Below are 17,765 nucleotides of genomic sequence, written 5' to 3'. Positions count from 1 at the left end.
AAGGTTGTCATATTAACGATAATTTCCAGATTCAGAAACGTAATAATTTGTTTTATTTTTGTTGCCGAACTTATCTGAAAACACAGAAGTTACATAAAGAACTTGAACATATTCCTTTAAACTGTAATCAAAAGATTTGAAACTGAGATAGTACATACAAAATCCTACATACCTGTAAAAAGTTGGCAAGACCAGCGACAAGGCCGACAATTACAAAGAATAAAGACCACTCGTTGGTTTTGCTGTAGTCAGGTTCTTTGTCCGGGTCAAGTGGATCCGGCAACACTAAAGCCAGGGCCTGAGAGGTTAAATGTTAGGATATAATGTACCCCATAGTTTAAATACTAATATAATGTAGTTTGAGGAGTCCAGGACTCCGAGAGTGAGGACTCCGAGTACTAACTCTCCTCACGTCCAAAAATAGTGTTTATCTTGTCGCTAATATTTTAATATAAAGCGTAACATCCATTAGAATATCATAGCGTGGGGTGTAGTCGCACTTCTTTCAATCTACGTTGCAGGTAAATTCAATGATCGATTATTCAATCTGGCTTGATTCACTAGACTAATTAGATCCAGACCCGGTGCGATAACTCGGCCAAGGGGAAACTGATAATATCTATAATCTAGAATAAACGTTTAACAAACAGTAGAAATTAAGAAATGTAAAAAGATAATGTTAACCTGAATAACTTCCGCGAAGAGGACTGCGAAGACTGGCATGGTTGCACCGTTAGCGGCAGCACCAAAAGCACCTAAGGAAAACCATCCAGTTAGAATTTAACCATCATTTATTTGATGACATCTTTAAAATATCAGAACTTTTAATAACAAGGTGTAGCATAAAACATACGTGCATCATGTGACACATCAAACGAATCTTCATCTGACATTTAAGGTTTCCAATGAGAATTCAGATAAAATATGAAAAGCTGGCATACCCACGACGATACACGCGTTCTCGTACGCATTGTTCTCCTGCATTATCTCAAGGAAGCTTACCATCTCCTGTGGACCTTCCTTTTCTTTACTTTTTGGGTCTTCAATTACTACCTGATAAAATTGCAAGAATGTGCAAAAATTGCAAGCATGTTTTGGTAAGATTAGTTTCATGTTGAAAAACATAGATGAAACTCTATGAAATCAAATTTTAAAGTAGATTTTATCAAATTTTCGCTTTAAAATCAATTGACAATATCTCACCTCGAGTTTTTTCTCCTTCTCAGATACAGCCTGTTGAATTGATTTCTCGGACACCATTCGTTTTACTGAAGCCTGTAATGTTTCCTGATCATTTGTCGGGGACAGAAGCTGAAGTTAGTGGTCAGTCAGTCTCTAATCAGGCCGTCCGTTCGTAAATATAGTGTAAATATAGTGTAAATATAGTGTAAATATAGTGTAAATATAGTGTAAATATAGTGTAAATATAGTGTAAATATAGTGTAAATATAGTGTAAATATAGTGCAAATATAGTGCAAATATAGTGTCAATATAGTGCAAATATATAGTGTAAATATAGTGTAAATATAGTGTAAATATAGTGTAAATATAGTGTAAATATAGTGTAAATATAGTGCAAATATATAGTGTAAATAAAGTGTAAATAAAGTGTAAATATAGTGTAAATATAGTGTAAATATAGTGTAAATATATAGTGTAAATATAGTGTAAATATAGTGTAAATATAGTGTAAATATGGTGTAAATATAGTGTAAATATAGTGTAAATATATAGTGTAAATATATAGTGTAAATATAGTGTAAATATAGTGTAAATATAGTGTAAATATAGTGTAAACATAGTGTAAATATAGTGTAAATATAGTGTAAATATAGTGTTAATGCAAGTATTGATCAGGTTTAGTAGTATAAGTAATAATAGTAGTGGTAATATTAGTCTTGAGAATTAGAGCCAAAAGTAATGGTCTGTAGTCTGCATTCGTTGTTCTAAAGGCATAACTTGATTTTAAAATAGCTTATGCTGCTTCTGAATGTTTTATGATTATGCTTTTCCTAAATTTAAAATTCGTTCGCGTTACTTGGTGTTTCATACTTGGAGAATTAAAAACCATGACCTCAGACTTTTTTTCCGAAAGAACTCTCAATATGACGTTCTGAGTGTACATTGTGAATGTAACTGCTTAGCTCTAAAATCGAAAAACAAGTTATTAGATAAGCAATGAGGTTGTTATCATGTTTACATTTAGTAGACAGAACAATAACCACTGTACCTATTATAATACCACCCAGCAGTAACTCAGTGAGTGTAGAGTGTAGAGTGTAGAGTGTAGAGTGTAGAGTGTAGAGTGTAGAGTGTAGAGTGTAGAGTGTAGAGTGTAGAGTGTAGAGTGTAGAGTGTAGAGTGTAGAGTCGAGTCTACTCACAGAGAAACGGCTCTGTAAGTTAAAGCTATAGTGTGTATTTATGAGTCGTTACACAATTAACATACTGTTCGTAGTTCCTGGTTTTAAGCAGACAGCTATAATATAGTATGTGTGAGTACTACAATAAAGCACTACATGATGACGTGTAGTACTACTATCATGTAATCATGCACAATTAATACAACGGTTATAATAGTATGTATTATGTAGTATGTAGTATGTAGTATGTAGTATGTAGTATGTAGTATGTAGTATGTAGTACGTAGTACGTAGTATGTAGTATGTAGTATACACGATTGCATGATAGTACTATTATAGTAGTACCAATGTTATAATTTCAAACCCTTCTTAATTGATAAAGCTTCTAAATTCTAATTGGTTTCTACCGTGGGATTACTGTTTGACTCGAATTGTAGGGAGGCTGACGTAATTATAACGTTTCTTAATTTATTGATAAAATAAAAGACAAAGTAACGTATTTGTCGTGTTATGTAAGTGTGGAATCTGTGTATTATATAATGTAGTATCTACAGTTCTTGTGGCTACATGCTTTATTCCCTGCTTTTGTGCCACAACTTATACTTTCTGGAACATCCGAACTCTCCTGATAAAGAGACATGATATTTTTCTTGATTTTATTTTTGCTGAAAGCAAAAATATTATGCGCGCACGGAATAGGAGCCCTGGGTGGAACATTGTGTCTAATTTAAAAATTTCGAACATTATATTCATCATTACGTCATAGAAATGACATATTATTATATGATATGTTTCATATTTCGTTTCACATTACTTTATAAAAACAAGATACAAACTTAATTACATTGAAATATCAATATGATAATAATTATAATAATAATAACACTTCATCGTGTAAAATTATGTGGACATTCTCTAAACACAGTTTATGCTTTTCACTGTGAAACACTTCTACATTACTCATTAGTGTAATATAGAAATAGTAACTTACAATATTCCGCCGTACAATATCTTGGTAAGACACGTGCAGAGTCAAGAAGTAAAAATGAAGCTTCAACTATAGAGCCGGAATTCTCGTGTATCGGTTTTTTACATCCAAATAAGGAGACAATATTGCATTGCCTGGTAGGTTGAAACATGTTTGTGAGTAGATAAGTGCCCGTATCTGCATCACATCAATACAAAACTCGGAATACAGTCATCTGATGCTAACCTGTTTACTGCGTTTATAAATATCAAGGAGAATCAGAGGAAGGCATCACTTTCGAGTAACCATTACCCGGTTACTAAATTATTTGTCACTCGTGGGACGTTAACTCGTATAATCAGCACAGTTCCTACGTAACAATGTCTACTTTGTACTTGCAGAAGCTTTCCTAAGCGTTTTAATGAAAAATATGTAAAAAATATATATCCCATATTCGATTTCGAAGTACATCGTTCACCCTTGAGGAATACGTATTCGTTTTCGCCGTACGTTTGTAGGGTACGAAACGTATTTAACATCATTGCTTTAATTTTTCTAGCAACCTCTAATTACTACTTCCTGCTCTCTCCAGCTACCATCTGCAGGCAGAAACCACCAATTCCAGCTGTGTTCGCCTACTTCGGTTCTTCCGACTTCTGTATTTCTAGCAACCTTAGCTTAGGCTAGTAGGCTACCTCTTGCCCAGTTTAGCAACCATCAGCAACATTTTATTCTGGCTCTTTCCGGCTGCCTCCGCTGCATCCAACAATTTCCAGGTCATTAAGGAATTGGAAACCTGTTATTTCTAGCAACCTCTAAATGCTGCTTCCTGCTCTATCTAGCTTGCACCAACACGGAACACCCACTAATTGCTTGTTCAGCTACTATTTTTGAAGTCCTGGTAACGGTAAAAATTCGGCAATCAGGTCGGGACCAAACCAGGACTATTGCTAGAACAATTTTAGGAAAATTTAACCTTAAATTTTATGCTCTTTCGTGATTACCAAAATGATACATAGATTTAAACTAAGAGTAAGACATGGAATGTAGCTGATCTGGAACGCTTTCATCATGATCTTTTTGCAATTGTTGATTTAACTACTCGATGACATCAAATAGTCTTTGCACTTTTTTGATGTTGATAATATCACTGTTTTCATGGTAAAATTCACTTATTGACGTCAAGGACATGATTTCGGGGGTAAATGTGGACAATGGTCATAGTGAGAGGGTAATGATTATAAGTAACTCACACATCACATTATCACATGATAAAATTATTCCGGACAGAGAAAATATCTTAAGAAATATTATAACGACAGCAAATTCTCAAGGAAGCAAGTCTGAAATCTTCCTGACCGATACAAGTAACCACCACCGTCCGCCAAGAACCAACAAAATGTTTGCGTACAATATCCTGCTCCTCTTGCTTCCCTTCCTGACGTCTGTGCTCGGTGATAAACCTCATATTGCTCTAAAGTTTGGAGACGATCGCTCAAGCTACATTATGATAGCCCCAGATATGTCACCCCTGGAGGAGGAGCTGTCGATCTGCTCCTGGATCAAACAACTCAGTCCCACATCTCGTAATGGAATGTGGATACACTACAACACTGAGGGACTATCTGATGAGATAATTCTCTCTGATAACCTTGTCTATAGTTATCTCATGTATAGCAACACTCCGCACAGCCAGACCCAAGTACATTCACAGTGGTACCATGTTTGTCTTACTTGGGCATATAGCAGCGGCAAAAAGACACTATATTATGATGGCGTGCAGATAGGGACTGCCACCACACCCTCTGGAGCTCTGGCCGGAAATTCTCAACAACCGGTTGTCTTGTCTTCGGACAACATCATAGAACCTACAATATGGAGACATTCTTTCGGCAATCTGGCTCATTCGGAGGTGAAATGACAAAACTTAATATCCTGAAACGAGAACTGACCAACCAAGAGGTAGCTGAGATGTACAAGTCGGGGATCTGTTCCAGCTATGAAGAATCACTAAAAGATGACATCCATCTCTCGTGGGATACACTACTATCGGACGATACAGAAAAACATGATAATATTGCAAAGTTAAGCTTGACTTGTCCTGCCCACACACACTGCCAAACCAACTACTGCCAAACCAACTACTGCTGAACCAACTACTGCCAAACCAACTGCTGCTGAACCAACAGAAGAGTCTGAGGGGGGCTGCAACAACCGCTGGGCAGTTCTACGTCTACCTGATTTCTATAACCAGGTGAGGATAACATTTAAGGAACGTCGTGACAGGGTCTTTAATTCTTTTACAGTTATTTTAGAAAACTTCTTTTATTTTATTTAAATATTAACAACAATAGTTCGTGACAACGATTGTAAGTTAAGATCTTATATATTAACTTAATTATGTATAGTCACATCATTTTAGAAAATCGAAACGGAACTACTACAAGACTTGAGGGACATATGGGAACTGCTTGCCGAGTTTATTGGACATCAAATAGACGAGGCCCTTATAGCTCACCTCATTAAACATCACTGTGGTACCGAGGCCGAGACACCAACAACTACTGAGAAGGAGGAAACTGATGGTTGCGATAACCGCTGGGCCATCCTTCGGTCTTCTGATTTCTTTGATAATGTAAGAACTTGAAGACTGAGGTTAAAGTTTGGCAGTTCAAGTAATTGGATCGGGTGTTTTAAAGCACGTTATTTTAACGTACCATGATCTTATATACTGTTTTTTAATTGGATATTAAAGAATCTATTTATATTCTGACTAACAGATCTGTAGAGAGTCGTTCAGATGAATAAGATCAAGCGCCATTTAACAGGGGTATTTCAGGAAGTTACAACTGATCTCATTAAAGATTTGAGGGGAAGATGGGAGCTCCTAGCTGAGTTTGAAGGACACGTTATGGATGATGGTTTGATTGCTCACCTGCAGAAACATCATTGTACCTGTACTGCAGAATGATTCTAGGTATGTATGGAACTTTATACTGTTTAGCTAAGCAAACATCTTAATTTAGCTCAGGTTTAAACACATTTTCTGAGTGCATTTCAATGGTTTCGAAAGAGGTAAAGAATGTTATTCTAAACATTTCTCTCTGCAGATTTACAGGACCAGTCGCTACGAAACATAGTTCTACTGTATGAGACTGATATGATTATCTGACATGAGTAAGAGACACTAAACCACTTAACTATGTGGAAATAAAACAATATTCAAATTAACGTGAACAATCTTTAATTTTGCATGACAACCAATTTTTGGTTGAGATAATTTGACCTAGCCATGATTCTGATAAAAGTTATATCACAGTTGCATTTGATAATTGCTGCATACTGTTAGTGTTAAGTTTCTTATTAGCTTCGTCTCCAGATAACTTAGATAGATACTTCTGAGCCAGGACATATTTTGTTTTAACCGCTAATGGGGGGGGTGTCATGTCCGTCTATGTCCGCCTATGTCCTGTCCTTTTTGGATTCTATGAGACAACGGACGTGTTTTTTGGGACATTGGCGGACACGGACGGACATTGGCGGACTCGGACGGACATTGGCGGACTCGGACGGACATTGGCGGACTCGGACGGACATTGGCGGACCCGGACGGACATTGGCGGACTTGGATGGACATTGGTGGACATTAGCAGACATTGGTGGACATTAGCGGACAAACATTTTGAGGACTGAAGAGTACTGAAGAGTACTGAAGAGTACTGAGGAGGATGGCTGAGAAGGATGGCTGAGGAGGATGGCTGAGGAGGATGACTGAGGAGGATGACTGAGGAGGATGACTGAGAGGGAGGAGAAGGATCAGGAAGACCCAGGAGGAGGAGGAGGAGGAGGACCCAGAAGGAGGACCTAGGAGGAGGAGGAGGAGAACTGAGGAGAATGACTGAGGAGGAGGAGGACTCAGGAGGAGGACTCAGGAGGACTGAGAAGGAGGAGGACTGAGGAGGATGGCTGAGGAGGATGGCTGAGGAGGATGACTGAGAGGGAGGAGGAGGAGGAAGAGGAGGAAGAGGACTGAGGAGCAGGAGGAGAAGGACTGAGGAGGAGAAGGAGGACCCAGGAGGACCCAGGAGGAGGAGGACCCAGGAGGAGGACCCAGGAAAAGGCCCCAGGAGGAGGAGGAGGACTGGGGAGGAGGAGAACTGTTGAGGACTGATGAGGAGGACTGAGGACGAGGAGGAAGAGTAGGAGGAGGACTGAGGAGGGGAGGAGGAAGAGGACTGGGGAGGATCAGGAAGACCCAGGAGGACCCAGGAGGAGGAGGAGGAGGACCCAGGAGGAGGAGGAGGACTGAGGAGGACTGAGGAGGAGGACTGACGATGACTGAGAAGGAGGAGGACTGAGGAGTACTGAGGAGGATGGCTGAGGAGGATGGCTGAGGAGGATGACTGAGGAGGATGACTGAGAGGGAGGAGGAGGAGGACTCAGGAGGAGGACTCAGAAGGAAGAGGAGGAGGACTCAGGAGGAGGACTTAGGAGAAATGAGAAGGAGGACTGAGGAGAACTGAGGAGGAGGAGGAGGAGGAGGACTGAATAGGAGGAGGAGAAGGAGGGGGACTGGGAGAGGACTGGGGAGGAGGAGGACTGATGAGAAGGATGAGGAGGAGGACCCAGGAGGAGGAGGACTGAGGACCGAGGAGGAAGAGGAGGAGGATGAAGAGGAGGAGGAGGACCCAGGAGGAGGACTCAGGAGGAGGAGGAGGACTGGGGAGGAGGAGGACTGTTGAGGACTGATGAGGAGGACTGAGGACTGAGGAGGAAGAGGAGGAGGATGAAGAGGAGGAGGAGGACCCAGGAGGAGGACCCAGGAGGAGGACTCAGGAGGAGGAGGAGGACTGGGGAGGAGGAGGACTGTTGAGGACTGATGAGGAGGACTGAGGACGAGGAGGAGGAAGAGGAGGAGGATGAAGAGGAGGAGGAGGACCCAGGAGGAGGACCCAGGAGGAGGACTCAGGAGGAGGAGGAGGACTGGGGAGGAGGAGGACTGTTGAGGACTGATGAGGAGGACTGAGGACGAGGAGGAGGAGTAGGAGGAGGACTGAGGAGGGGAGGAGGAAGAGGACTGAGGAAGATCAGGAAGACCCAGGGGGAGGAGGAGGAAGAGTAGGAGGAGGAAGCATCTAAATGTTATTTCCATTTTTGTCCGTTTTTGTCCATTTTTGTCCGTTTTTGTCCGCTCTATTTTTTGTCCGTTTTGAAAATATAGGGTACTACCGAACGGACAAAAAACATGATCCCCCCTATAACAGCAAAAATTGAACATTTTATTTAGCAATTTAGGTGTCCATTAATGTCCGCCTATGTCCGCCTATGTCCGCCTATGTCCGTCTATGTCCGCCTATGTCCGTCTATGTCCGCCTATGTCCGCCTATGTCCGCCTATGTCCTGTCCTTTTTGGATTCTATGAGACAAGCGGACATAGACGGACGTGACACCCCCCCCGCTAATTTTAAGTTAGGTTTTTCGTCTTTAATAATGGCTTTGACCCATAGCGAATATCGGAGACTGAAAGGTGAACATTTATATACAAGTACTGCTATATATTATATAATCTACTGCAGCTTCGCTTTCTATACCTACAGTAATAAGTTTTATTGTTAACCCGTACTATGCCAGGGGACATTTTTTCCATTTTTGTATTATTATATTGGTCAGAATTTTGAACGGATATATCAATCAATCTGTCAATATTTATTTTAAATACTTTTCTCAAATATTTAAGAGATCGGGTACCAAGTGTCGGACATCACGTCGACTAAGTGTAGTTTTGGATATTTTTCACTAGACACACCCACCCCCTTTGCGGTACTAACTGTTTTTTTGCGGTACTAACTGTTTTTTTGCGCCTTTTGCGGTACTAACTGTTGAAAAATCGTGGTACTAACTGTTTTTTGGTATATAGAATAAGATACCCACCCAGAAATTGCTTTTTTTTAAGAGCTCATTTAAACTTTAAAGGAAGACTTTACAAAATTTTAAAAATAAAAAAAAACCCTTTAAAAAACTAAAAAAACCTCAAAACCCATTCCCAAAATTGAAATTAGAGGTAAAATGGGTTTTTTTGGGGTTAGACACCCCCTTTAGTACCACTAGCAGGAACCTGTCTAACCCTTAAGTGGTGTCAAGACTCAAGATACTTAAATAAATTATTACCTATTTAATTCGCGTTTTTGACACCACTGGGGGTCCAAATTTTGGGCACTAAAATTTTTATTTCTTGGCCAATTTTTTATTTTTTCATGCTGATTTGAAGGCCAATAAGACATTTGACCCAGTCAAAAAAGTTTCAGTTTTATATCTTTTACGGTTTTTGCGGAAAATCGTGTTAAAGTTGATGCCTGGTGTCAGTAAAATGGTAAGGATATATATCGTCTCGCTTTATATATAGTAAGATGTACTAACTGTTTTTTCTGGAAAATGGGCAGTAGGCTTCGGCGTCATTTTATGAGTGGTAACTGTCATGTGGTCGACAAGACATTTCTAGAACTTCTAGATTTAAATTTTTGATAGATAAGACTTTACAAATTAGGATGTACCTCGTTTCTAGAAGAGGTCCACACAATTGTATTGGCACGTTAAATTTAGTTGGCACGCTGCCATTGCCTAATGCTTTATATAGTACTGATACGCTAGATACCGTAATCAATCTCATCCACGAAATTTGTAAAATAAATTTGTAAAATAAATTTGTCATCATATAATGGCATTTATCATTCTAGCCTTGTGGGTTAAACTTGTAATGATACAACTATAAGTATCCTCTCCTGCTCATTCGAAATCTATGTAATTTACATCACGTCTCCACGCCATCAAGCATGCCAGTACCAGTACCAGTTTTGAATGAGATCATCACATTACAACATGCTGGCGCTGCCTTCTGTAACTATAATCTAATTTGAACCAGGATTATGTCATCAAGATACAGTGTGATCTAATGCAGTGTGATCTAATGCCCTCCCCCCCCCCAAATGGATTGTTCATTTATTTTCATCAGTCACCACCATCACCACCACCATAACCACCACCACAATCATAACCACCATCACCATCACCATATCAAATTACGTCTTCATAGCTTGGTACATTCTCTTCACCATATGCTATAACAGTTTCTTCATATTTCGGCGGAGCAAAATTCGATAGAGTTTGGTCTAAAAACACTGGCTCCTCTCGCATATTATCTGGCAGTGCTGAAAACTACCAGTACCAGTTTTGAATGAGATCATCACATTACAATATGCTGGCGCTGCCTTCTGTAACTGTAATCTAATTTGAACCAGGATTATGTCATCAAGATACAGTGTGATCTAATGCCCTCCCCCCCCCCCCCCCCCAATACGAACTTTCAAACTTTTGTTCGGGTCTTGAGGTCTTGATAACAAAGAATGTTTATCATGATATTGATAACTTTCAATTTGCTTCAATGCAACTCATTCGATTCCAGGAAGTTTATAAAATATCGATCACGTACAAAATATTTGTTTTTGAGCTGGCATCAATAAGAATGATATTGGGAGGGGCCAACCTCATCAATGCCCATGCCTTTTTGACCAAAAGTTGAGGAATAAATGGGCAAAATGGGGATCATCTTTACAAATTTTTGGTCAAAATCCGGTCGAATTCGAAAAAGTCAAAAAATAAATATTTCTGATATACCATACTTTACTGAGCTGAAATATAGCTGTACTTATTAATTAAAGGACGGTGAACCCGTCGGTGATGTTTATTTTTAATCATAAATCAGGTTTTAGCTGTTTTTAAGGCTTTAAAAAAATCAATGCCCATGCCCATTTTTAATTTATTTTCCAAAAGTTGGAAAAGAAATTGACAAAAGGGTTGGCCACCCCCCCCCCCCCCCCCCCCCCCCCCCCCCTCATCTATTTTCGTTCGTTGGATAACCATAGCTGAGGCCGAGGGTTGTTGCTGTTGTTGTCAACGGACCCACTCTGTGCGAAGTTATGAAAAGAAGTACACTTAGATCTGATAGAATGTGAGCCAGTATTAGTTTGTACGTGATGGAGGACCGTGTTCAAAGTTTATATTATAGAGAGTTGCCAGGTTGCTATGGTGAGAAATTGTTGTAACCTTCTCATGGCTGTTGCTCCACGCGACACAATGATAAACAATACAATTCTGAAGTAGCGGGCATACTGATTAGTGTACAAATTAGTGATGAAGGGATTTCAGATACCAGTGTTGAGCGTATGGTAATTAAATGTTATAAAAACAGGAGAAATTGTTTGCTGTGAAGAGTTTTTGATAGCAGCAATCTGCTGACGGGGTATTTTATGTCGATGTCGTGTCGAAGAGGGGGGCGGGGGCTTCATCCTGACCCCCTAACAATCAGATAATGTTACTGTTGACTATTGTAAGCAATTTTAAGTTATTGTACTATAAGTTACTGAAAGTTGCATTGTATCTATTTCAGGCCATTGAAAGTTGTTTTTATAATTATATTAGTAATTGTAAGTCATTGAATGTCATTGTACTGTAAAGCTGTAAGTTACTGTAAGTATTTTTTAAATACACAGTCCACATACCTTTCTCTGGACGTCCTCATAGCTGGGTAGGGCTGGTAGATCTTCTCCACCTTCGTTCTGAGATAATGCGTTTTGTTATGAGATATTGCTGGAATGATGTTTATTTTGAGAGCTCAATATCAATATGACACAATATGATACACAATGAATATTGTGTATAAACAAACAATAGTCTAGAACAATTGCAATGTACTTCTCTTCCTCTGATACACACAAAGTGGATGACTAAAAATAGCTCAAATATTATATTATTATACGGATCTACTAAGTCATTTTTATTTTTATTATTCATCTGAATCTTCCATTTATTGAACTGTGCTATTTTAGTATTTAATAACATATTACTGATACAATCAACTGAGTAAGAAAAATAACTTATAATAGTACTACTATTACCAACTTTTTAAAAATCAGTTTATAACACGAAGAAAACTTAGTTAAAAAGTAAAAGATACCCTTCAGACAGGAATGTTCATGTAGATTTGTGGAGTTTATTGCAGTGTAAGTGTACAAGATAAGTTATATGTGATATATCTAGGTCTCAGAATCGAATTTAGATCACAAAAACGCACGCTTACTTTGTAATGCCTTACATTTTCAGATTCCCTTGGCTCTATTGATCTCATCAAGTGGACAACAAATCGTTAATAAACCTCACCTTTCGGTATACATAATGAAATTTAGCAAACATTCATAGATTTTGTTAGCGCAAATTTAGCTACAAGGTGGGCCATAATAAACACAATGTAGATGTATGTACTGCACAGCAAAATGGGGTTCATCCCGTACTGCTTAACTGTGCTTACGTTAAGTAAAATTTGCCCAACCCTTTAAATATCTAGCTTGGAACTTGTTGCGCTTTTTGTAGCAATTAGCATACTTACAGTTTCAGTTAAGAAGTTAGAGCTATTACATTTCAATCCAGACTGACAGAAAAATAGGCGGTAACTTGCTTGTTAATGTTGAACTTTACTTAACAGTAAAATTAGCCAATCTTAACCTCGTACAATTATTGTAATATCAGAAAGCTTGTGAATATAAAACCAGCATGAACTTTCTGCCAAATAAAAAAACTTTACTTTGTTTAACTCTACTTAGTTTAACTCTACTTATATTTTACTAATTATTTTAACAGTACAGCTTTTGTAACGCAACCATGTTTGTGGTGAAAATTTACTAAAATATGTATGAGAGTACCATTTGAATGGCCAGTATGTGACCAGTATGTGACCAGTATGTGACCAGTATGTGAACATATTTTAAATGATGAATTATAGCCAACACAGCATATCATGTGTCTTTAAAGTTTATCATTTGATCGTATTTGATTGCGTGATGTCCAGCTTGCTAGATTATTTGCTTGAGAAAGACCACCGCGTACATTACTGAAAGATTGCCTCGTCTAGGAGGTATTAGTATTTCAGTATCATTGATGTGACTACGGATAGTTGATGTTTAGTGTGTACTACTACTGTGTACACTGTGTGCATTTTACTCTAACGTCACGTACAATGTATAATGTAGACATAAGTCTCAAGACACGATATATGATTTGTTCCTCTAAGTACTGAAAATGTGGGTCTGTCTGGTGTCTATCCAGAAGGGAATATCAATAACAACAATATATAATACAATATATTATCACACTTTCGAGCCAAATTTGGCAGGAAAGCAGAATTGATATTACATGCCCCAATGGGGAGCACTGGCTCTCACCCGGGGGCATGAAATATCAATCAGTTGCTCAGAGAGAGCCCGATATTCCCATAGGAACAAGGAGCCCACTCTCAACAACTGTTCTACTACTGTGAGGTACTGATTTAAATAAAGATTTAAATCAACAACCCGAAGTAGTCTATGACCGTTAATGCAATGATCAGATGAACTTTCCAGGATAAGGAAAAATTTATATTTATAAATGGTTTTGAAAATATTTCCTTGTGTTTGAGATGCGTCAAGCAAAATAAAATTTTTTGTTGTAAAACTTTTTCAAGCTGTTCCCTTTTTATTGCACTTTATAGTTCAAAGCTTAATTAGGCTTCGGATGATGAAACAAAGTAAAAACTCCCTGGCTTGTACGAGCTTTAAGTGACTTAAGGTTATTGAAAACGAGATCAAAGTTTACAAGCAGACTTGAAAGTTTAACAAAGTTTTGGTACTTGTCAGCGATACAATCAATCAGGATAATTAATTTCCTTAATCGCTTACTTGAAATTAAAAAGGAAGTGTCAGAACAAACTACAGTCACCCTCACAAAAAATAGTAAACACTAGACGATGTTTGATTAATTCGAACGAAGAAAACACACAAAACAAAGCCAGATTTCAGCCATTTCAGACCTCAATTTTAACCCCCTCTGATCCCTTCTTTGAGCCATATTCCATATAGAAATTGTGCAGAAATTATGCTTGGCTTTTCCAAACCGGTTTCGCCTAGATTAGCTTGCGAAATTCGTGGCTGATCTATAAACAGACTGATAAAGAGACTTATATGTAGATTCTGTACAATAAAGAGCGGAAATTCTATCCCAGGACTAGTTTTAACTGAATTTTAGTTAGTGCAAATGAGTGCAATAAAAACATCCTATAAAATATATTATTTATATAAATATATCAAGGGACGAATGACGTAACTTAATCAGCTAATCTGGTTATAAATTAGTCTGGGCACTGGGGCAAACAGGTCCGATGATTAATGTGCTGCCATTCATTAGACCAATTCAATATTGGTAACAGTACGGGTGAACTACCTGGCCATGACCAGGGTGGTTATAGGCTGGTGGACTACTGCGTTCTAAAATGTTGAAGAGATACATTTGAATATTACAAATGTTCTGATAATTTCCAGTTCAGATAATTTCTAGCTCGAAGCAGATAATGGCAAATAATGGCAAGTAAAGATGAATACTGACTAAGAACTAAGCAGAATACTTGATAAAATTCTAAGTCAACGATTACAAGTTGCATTGATTAAATCATTCTGAAATAACAGACAATCAAGAATCAAGACGGACGATAATATTGTTGGTGTAAATTAGGGTGTGCAGTGTATAATGTGGACTTATGAATAGACAATCATGGCGCCACAGCCCAATTCAAATATAACAACCAGGAAATACTATCACCTTATCGCAGATTAGTATTACATGATAAGGACTAGGATGTAATCAACACTAAAACAGATGTTCTATACATTATACATCTTCAGTTTTAATGACTCAAAATATATCTAATAGAAATAAAGTATAAGAATCACCTCACATTGATTGATATCTAGGATATAATTTATGATTCAAAGACGCGCTTGTGGTGGAATATTCTAGACTGCAATAAGTACGAGACCCATAGGCGTGAATATATTTAATATTACATGCACTACGTATCAGTATAAGAAAGCAAATTGGGCGCGTCGTACAGCATTCACTGTGTCATAAATGTGAAAACGTGAGATCCTAATTTTACGTATTGTATCTTCGATATCTGAAATACTAACTCATCGAGAGCTATACATATAGCTTGGACATTATAAACGTTCGACATGTCTAGTTTTGCTTTGGTGAGATTTATAACTAACGTTTGATCAAATTCTGCTTTCCCGGCCAAATTTGGCTCCAAAGAAAGTGTGATAAAACATTAATCACATGCCTTCTCATGCGATATCAACATTTTCAAAACTCGGCAAGCCTCGTGATTGAAAATGTCGATATAACCCTCGGCAAGCCTCGGGAAATATCGAAACTTTCGCTAACTCGGCAAGCCTCGTGGGCGAAAGTTTTGATATCGCATGAGAAGGCATGTGATAAATGTATAATACAGGGTGTGTTGAAAATAGTGTGTAAAATGTAAATGACTCTAATTTTTTTGACAAATGAAATTTTCCATGAAATGTTTGCATATTTAGGTAATGAGAATATATAAATATTATAATAGTACAATAAAAATACTTAATAATTAATAATTTTTTTAATAAATCAAATGCTTTTGATCCCGTGGAAAAATATCGTTCCTAGCCGAAATTATTGTCGGTCAAAGGTCAGCGCGTGTGTGGTAATTGTATAATTGCGCGAGCGATTTTTGATTGCGTGCCGTGATGAGTTTTTTTGATGAAAAATTTTTAAAGGCCTATCTCAAATTTTATCAGGCTCATCTCTTCTTTAAATGATTTCTAAAACATATCCTGAAATTTTCAGGGTTATAGCTCAAATAATGTAGTATAGGAGAAGATAGCTTTTTAGACTCGATTTTCAGGGCACGCGATTTGAGATCCCCATTAGGACGAATTTACGATTTTTTGGAAAACTGCCAAAAATCAACCAAATTATGAGTTAGAATCAAATGAGGGGCAAGAATGAAATTTGTAACGTTTATGAACTGATAGCAATTCACCTTTCAAAATTTGCTCCTTCATGAAAAAAATTAGAGCCATTTACATTTTACACACTATTTTCAACTCGCCCTGTATAATATATACGATGTCCTTAGACAACCAATTCAAATTGAGTTAAACATTTAGAACAGAGAATATCAGCCGGGCAAAACACGAAGACACTAATAGTTATTAATTATTTCAATATAATTGTAATTAATCAATGTGGCAATATGACTCAAACCCAAATTTTAGAAGAACTATAATTATGAGAAACACAATATGTATATATCAATCAGTGCAGCTATAGTATTAATTAATATAGTCATTTAAGGAACATGAACGTTTCTTAAATTCTTTGAACTGAACTTTGACTAAGTATATTCTCAGCATGGACATTGAACATTCCCCAATAATTGGGACCATATTTTAGAAAATTAAATGTACACAAATTATCGTGGCTAATAATGTGATTATATATGTGAAGTGTTTAACTTTAGTTTTAAACTGTGTAACATAGCATGTAACTAACGATCAAGTAAGTACAATATACATATCGAACTGGTTGTATGTGATCTGTTGTAGAGAACTTGGGATAATGTGTGAGTACAATCAAGAACACTCAGCTCAGCAAACAAATTTTGAAAACGCATATGAATGTGAGTGATAATCAATTAAGTAATTACTAATTGATTAATCAAGTAATGACAAGTGCTAGATGTAGCTAGGTAGCAGACGGTATAGTTTACCAAAAGGTTTGAGTCCACTTCATCTCCTTCACAGACTCCCTGACATTTTAATTGCTTTATTGAAGGTTATAGTTTGGTAGATTTCTTGTTTTAAGTTAATGAATATTCATTTATCAAGTATTTAACACAGGTGTATAATTATAGTAGGAAGAACTATAATGCAGATCGGCTGGAGGGCTACACAATCTTTAACTGCTAAAATATGTATTTTTTTTAACCGGATTGACGTACAATAAACTAGGGTATATTAGCATTTGTTGGTATTTCTATCCATCATTCAAAATTATTCGACGGACACATAATTAATCTATCGTCTGACATAACAATTTAGTACGTCATCATATCCGACGAAAGCAATCTCCAATATTAAGTATTATATCCATGATTCTACGTAGAGTGTCGGAATGCGGCCGTATTAAGAACTTCCAGTTTATATACACGAACACAATTCACAACCTTTAACGAGAAAGTTGGAACAATGGATTTTACCACCCTGGATTTATCTCTGGACTCACCACATACCATGCCACAACATACCATAATCGGTAATCCTTTTGAAACCCTGCAATTCAGGATGAAAAATGACGAGGTGAAACATTCTGTTCCTCTAAAATTTGAACATTAATTTCAACCACTCGTGATTCCAATATCCATACGAGGCCATTACTTCATAAAAATTGGTTTTAAACTAATTACAATTGCACTACAAATATTTTATGACAGGTGTAATCGAGACGATATTATATACCGAATCTTTTCTTCTCAT

At 37.5% G+C, this 17,765-nt stretch overlaps 1 protein-coding gene across 1 annotated transcript in view; it reads right to left on the bottom strand.

The window, feature by feature from the left end:
- The window catches only part of LOC134819909 (ATP-dependent translocase ABCB1-like), a 41,366-nt gene that overhangs the window by 17,165 nt on the left and 6,436 nt on the right, over window positions 1–17,765 (bottom strand). The window contains exons 14-18 of the mRNA XM_063830061.1: window positions 11,886–11,942; window positions 1,204–1,275; window positions 942–1,053; window positions 685–755; window positions 173–298 (exon numbers count right to left, since the gene is read on the bottom strand). Of these exons, the coding sequence (XP_063686131.1) occupies window positions 173–298; window positions 685–755; window positions 942–1,053; window positions 1,204–1,275; window positions 11,886–11,942 (438 nt within the window). The remainder of the gene's footprint in view (window positions 1–172; window positions 299–684; window positions 756–941; window positions 1,054–1,203; window positions 1,276–11,885; window positions 11,943–17,765) is intronic.

This window comes from Bolinopsis microptera, chromosome 8, assembly GCF_026151205.1.
Source record: "Bolinopsis microptera isolate Bmic1 chromosome 8, MBARI_Bmic_1.0, whole genome shotgun sequence".
NCBI classification, from domain to species: Eukaryota; Metazoa; Ctenophora; class Tentaculata; order Lobata; family Bolinopsidae; genus Bolinopsis; species Bolinopsis microptera.
Note: the sequence above shows the minus strand (reverse complement) of the source record. Positions and strands in the feature narration are given on the sequence as shown.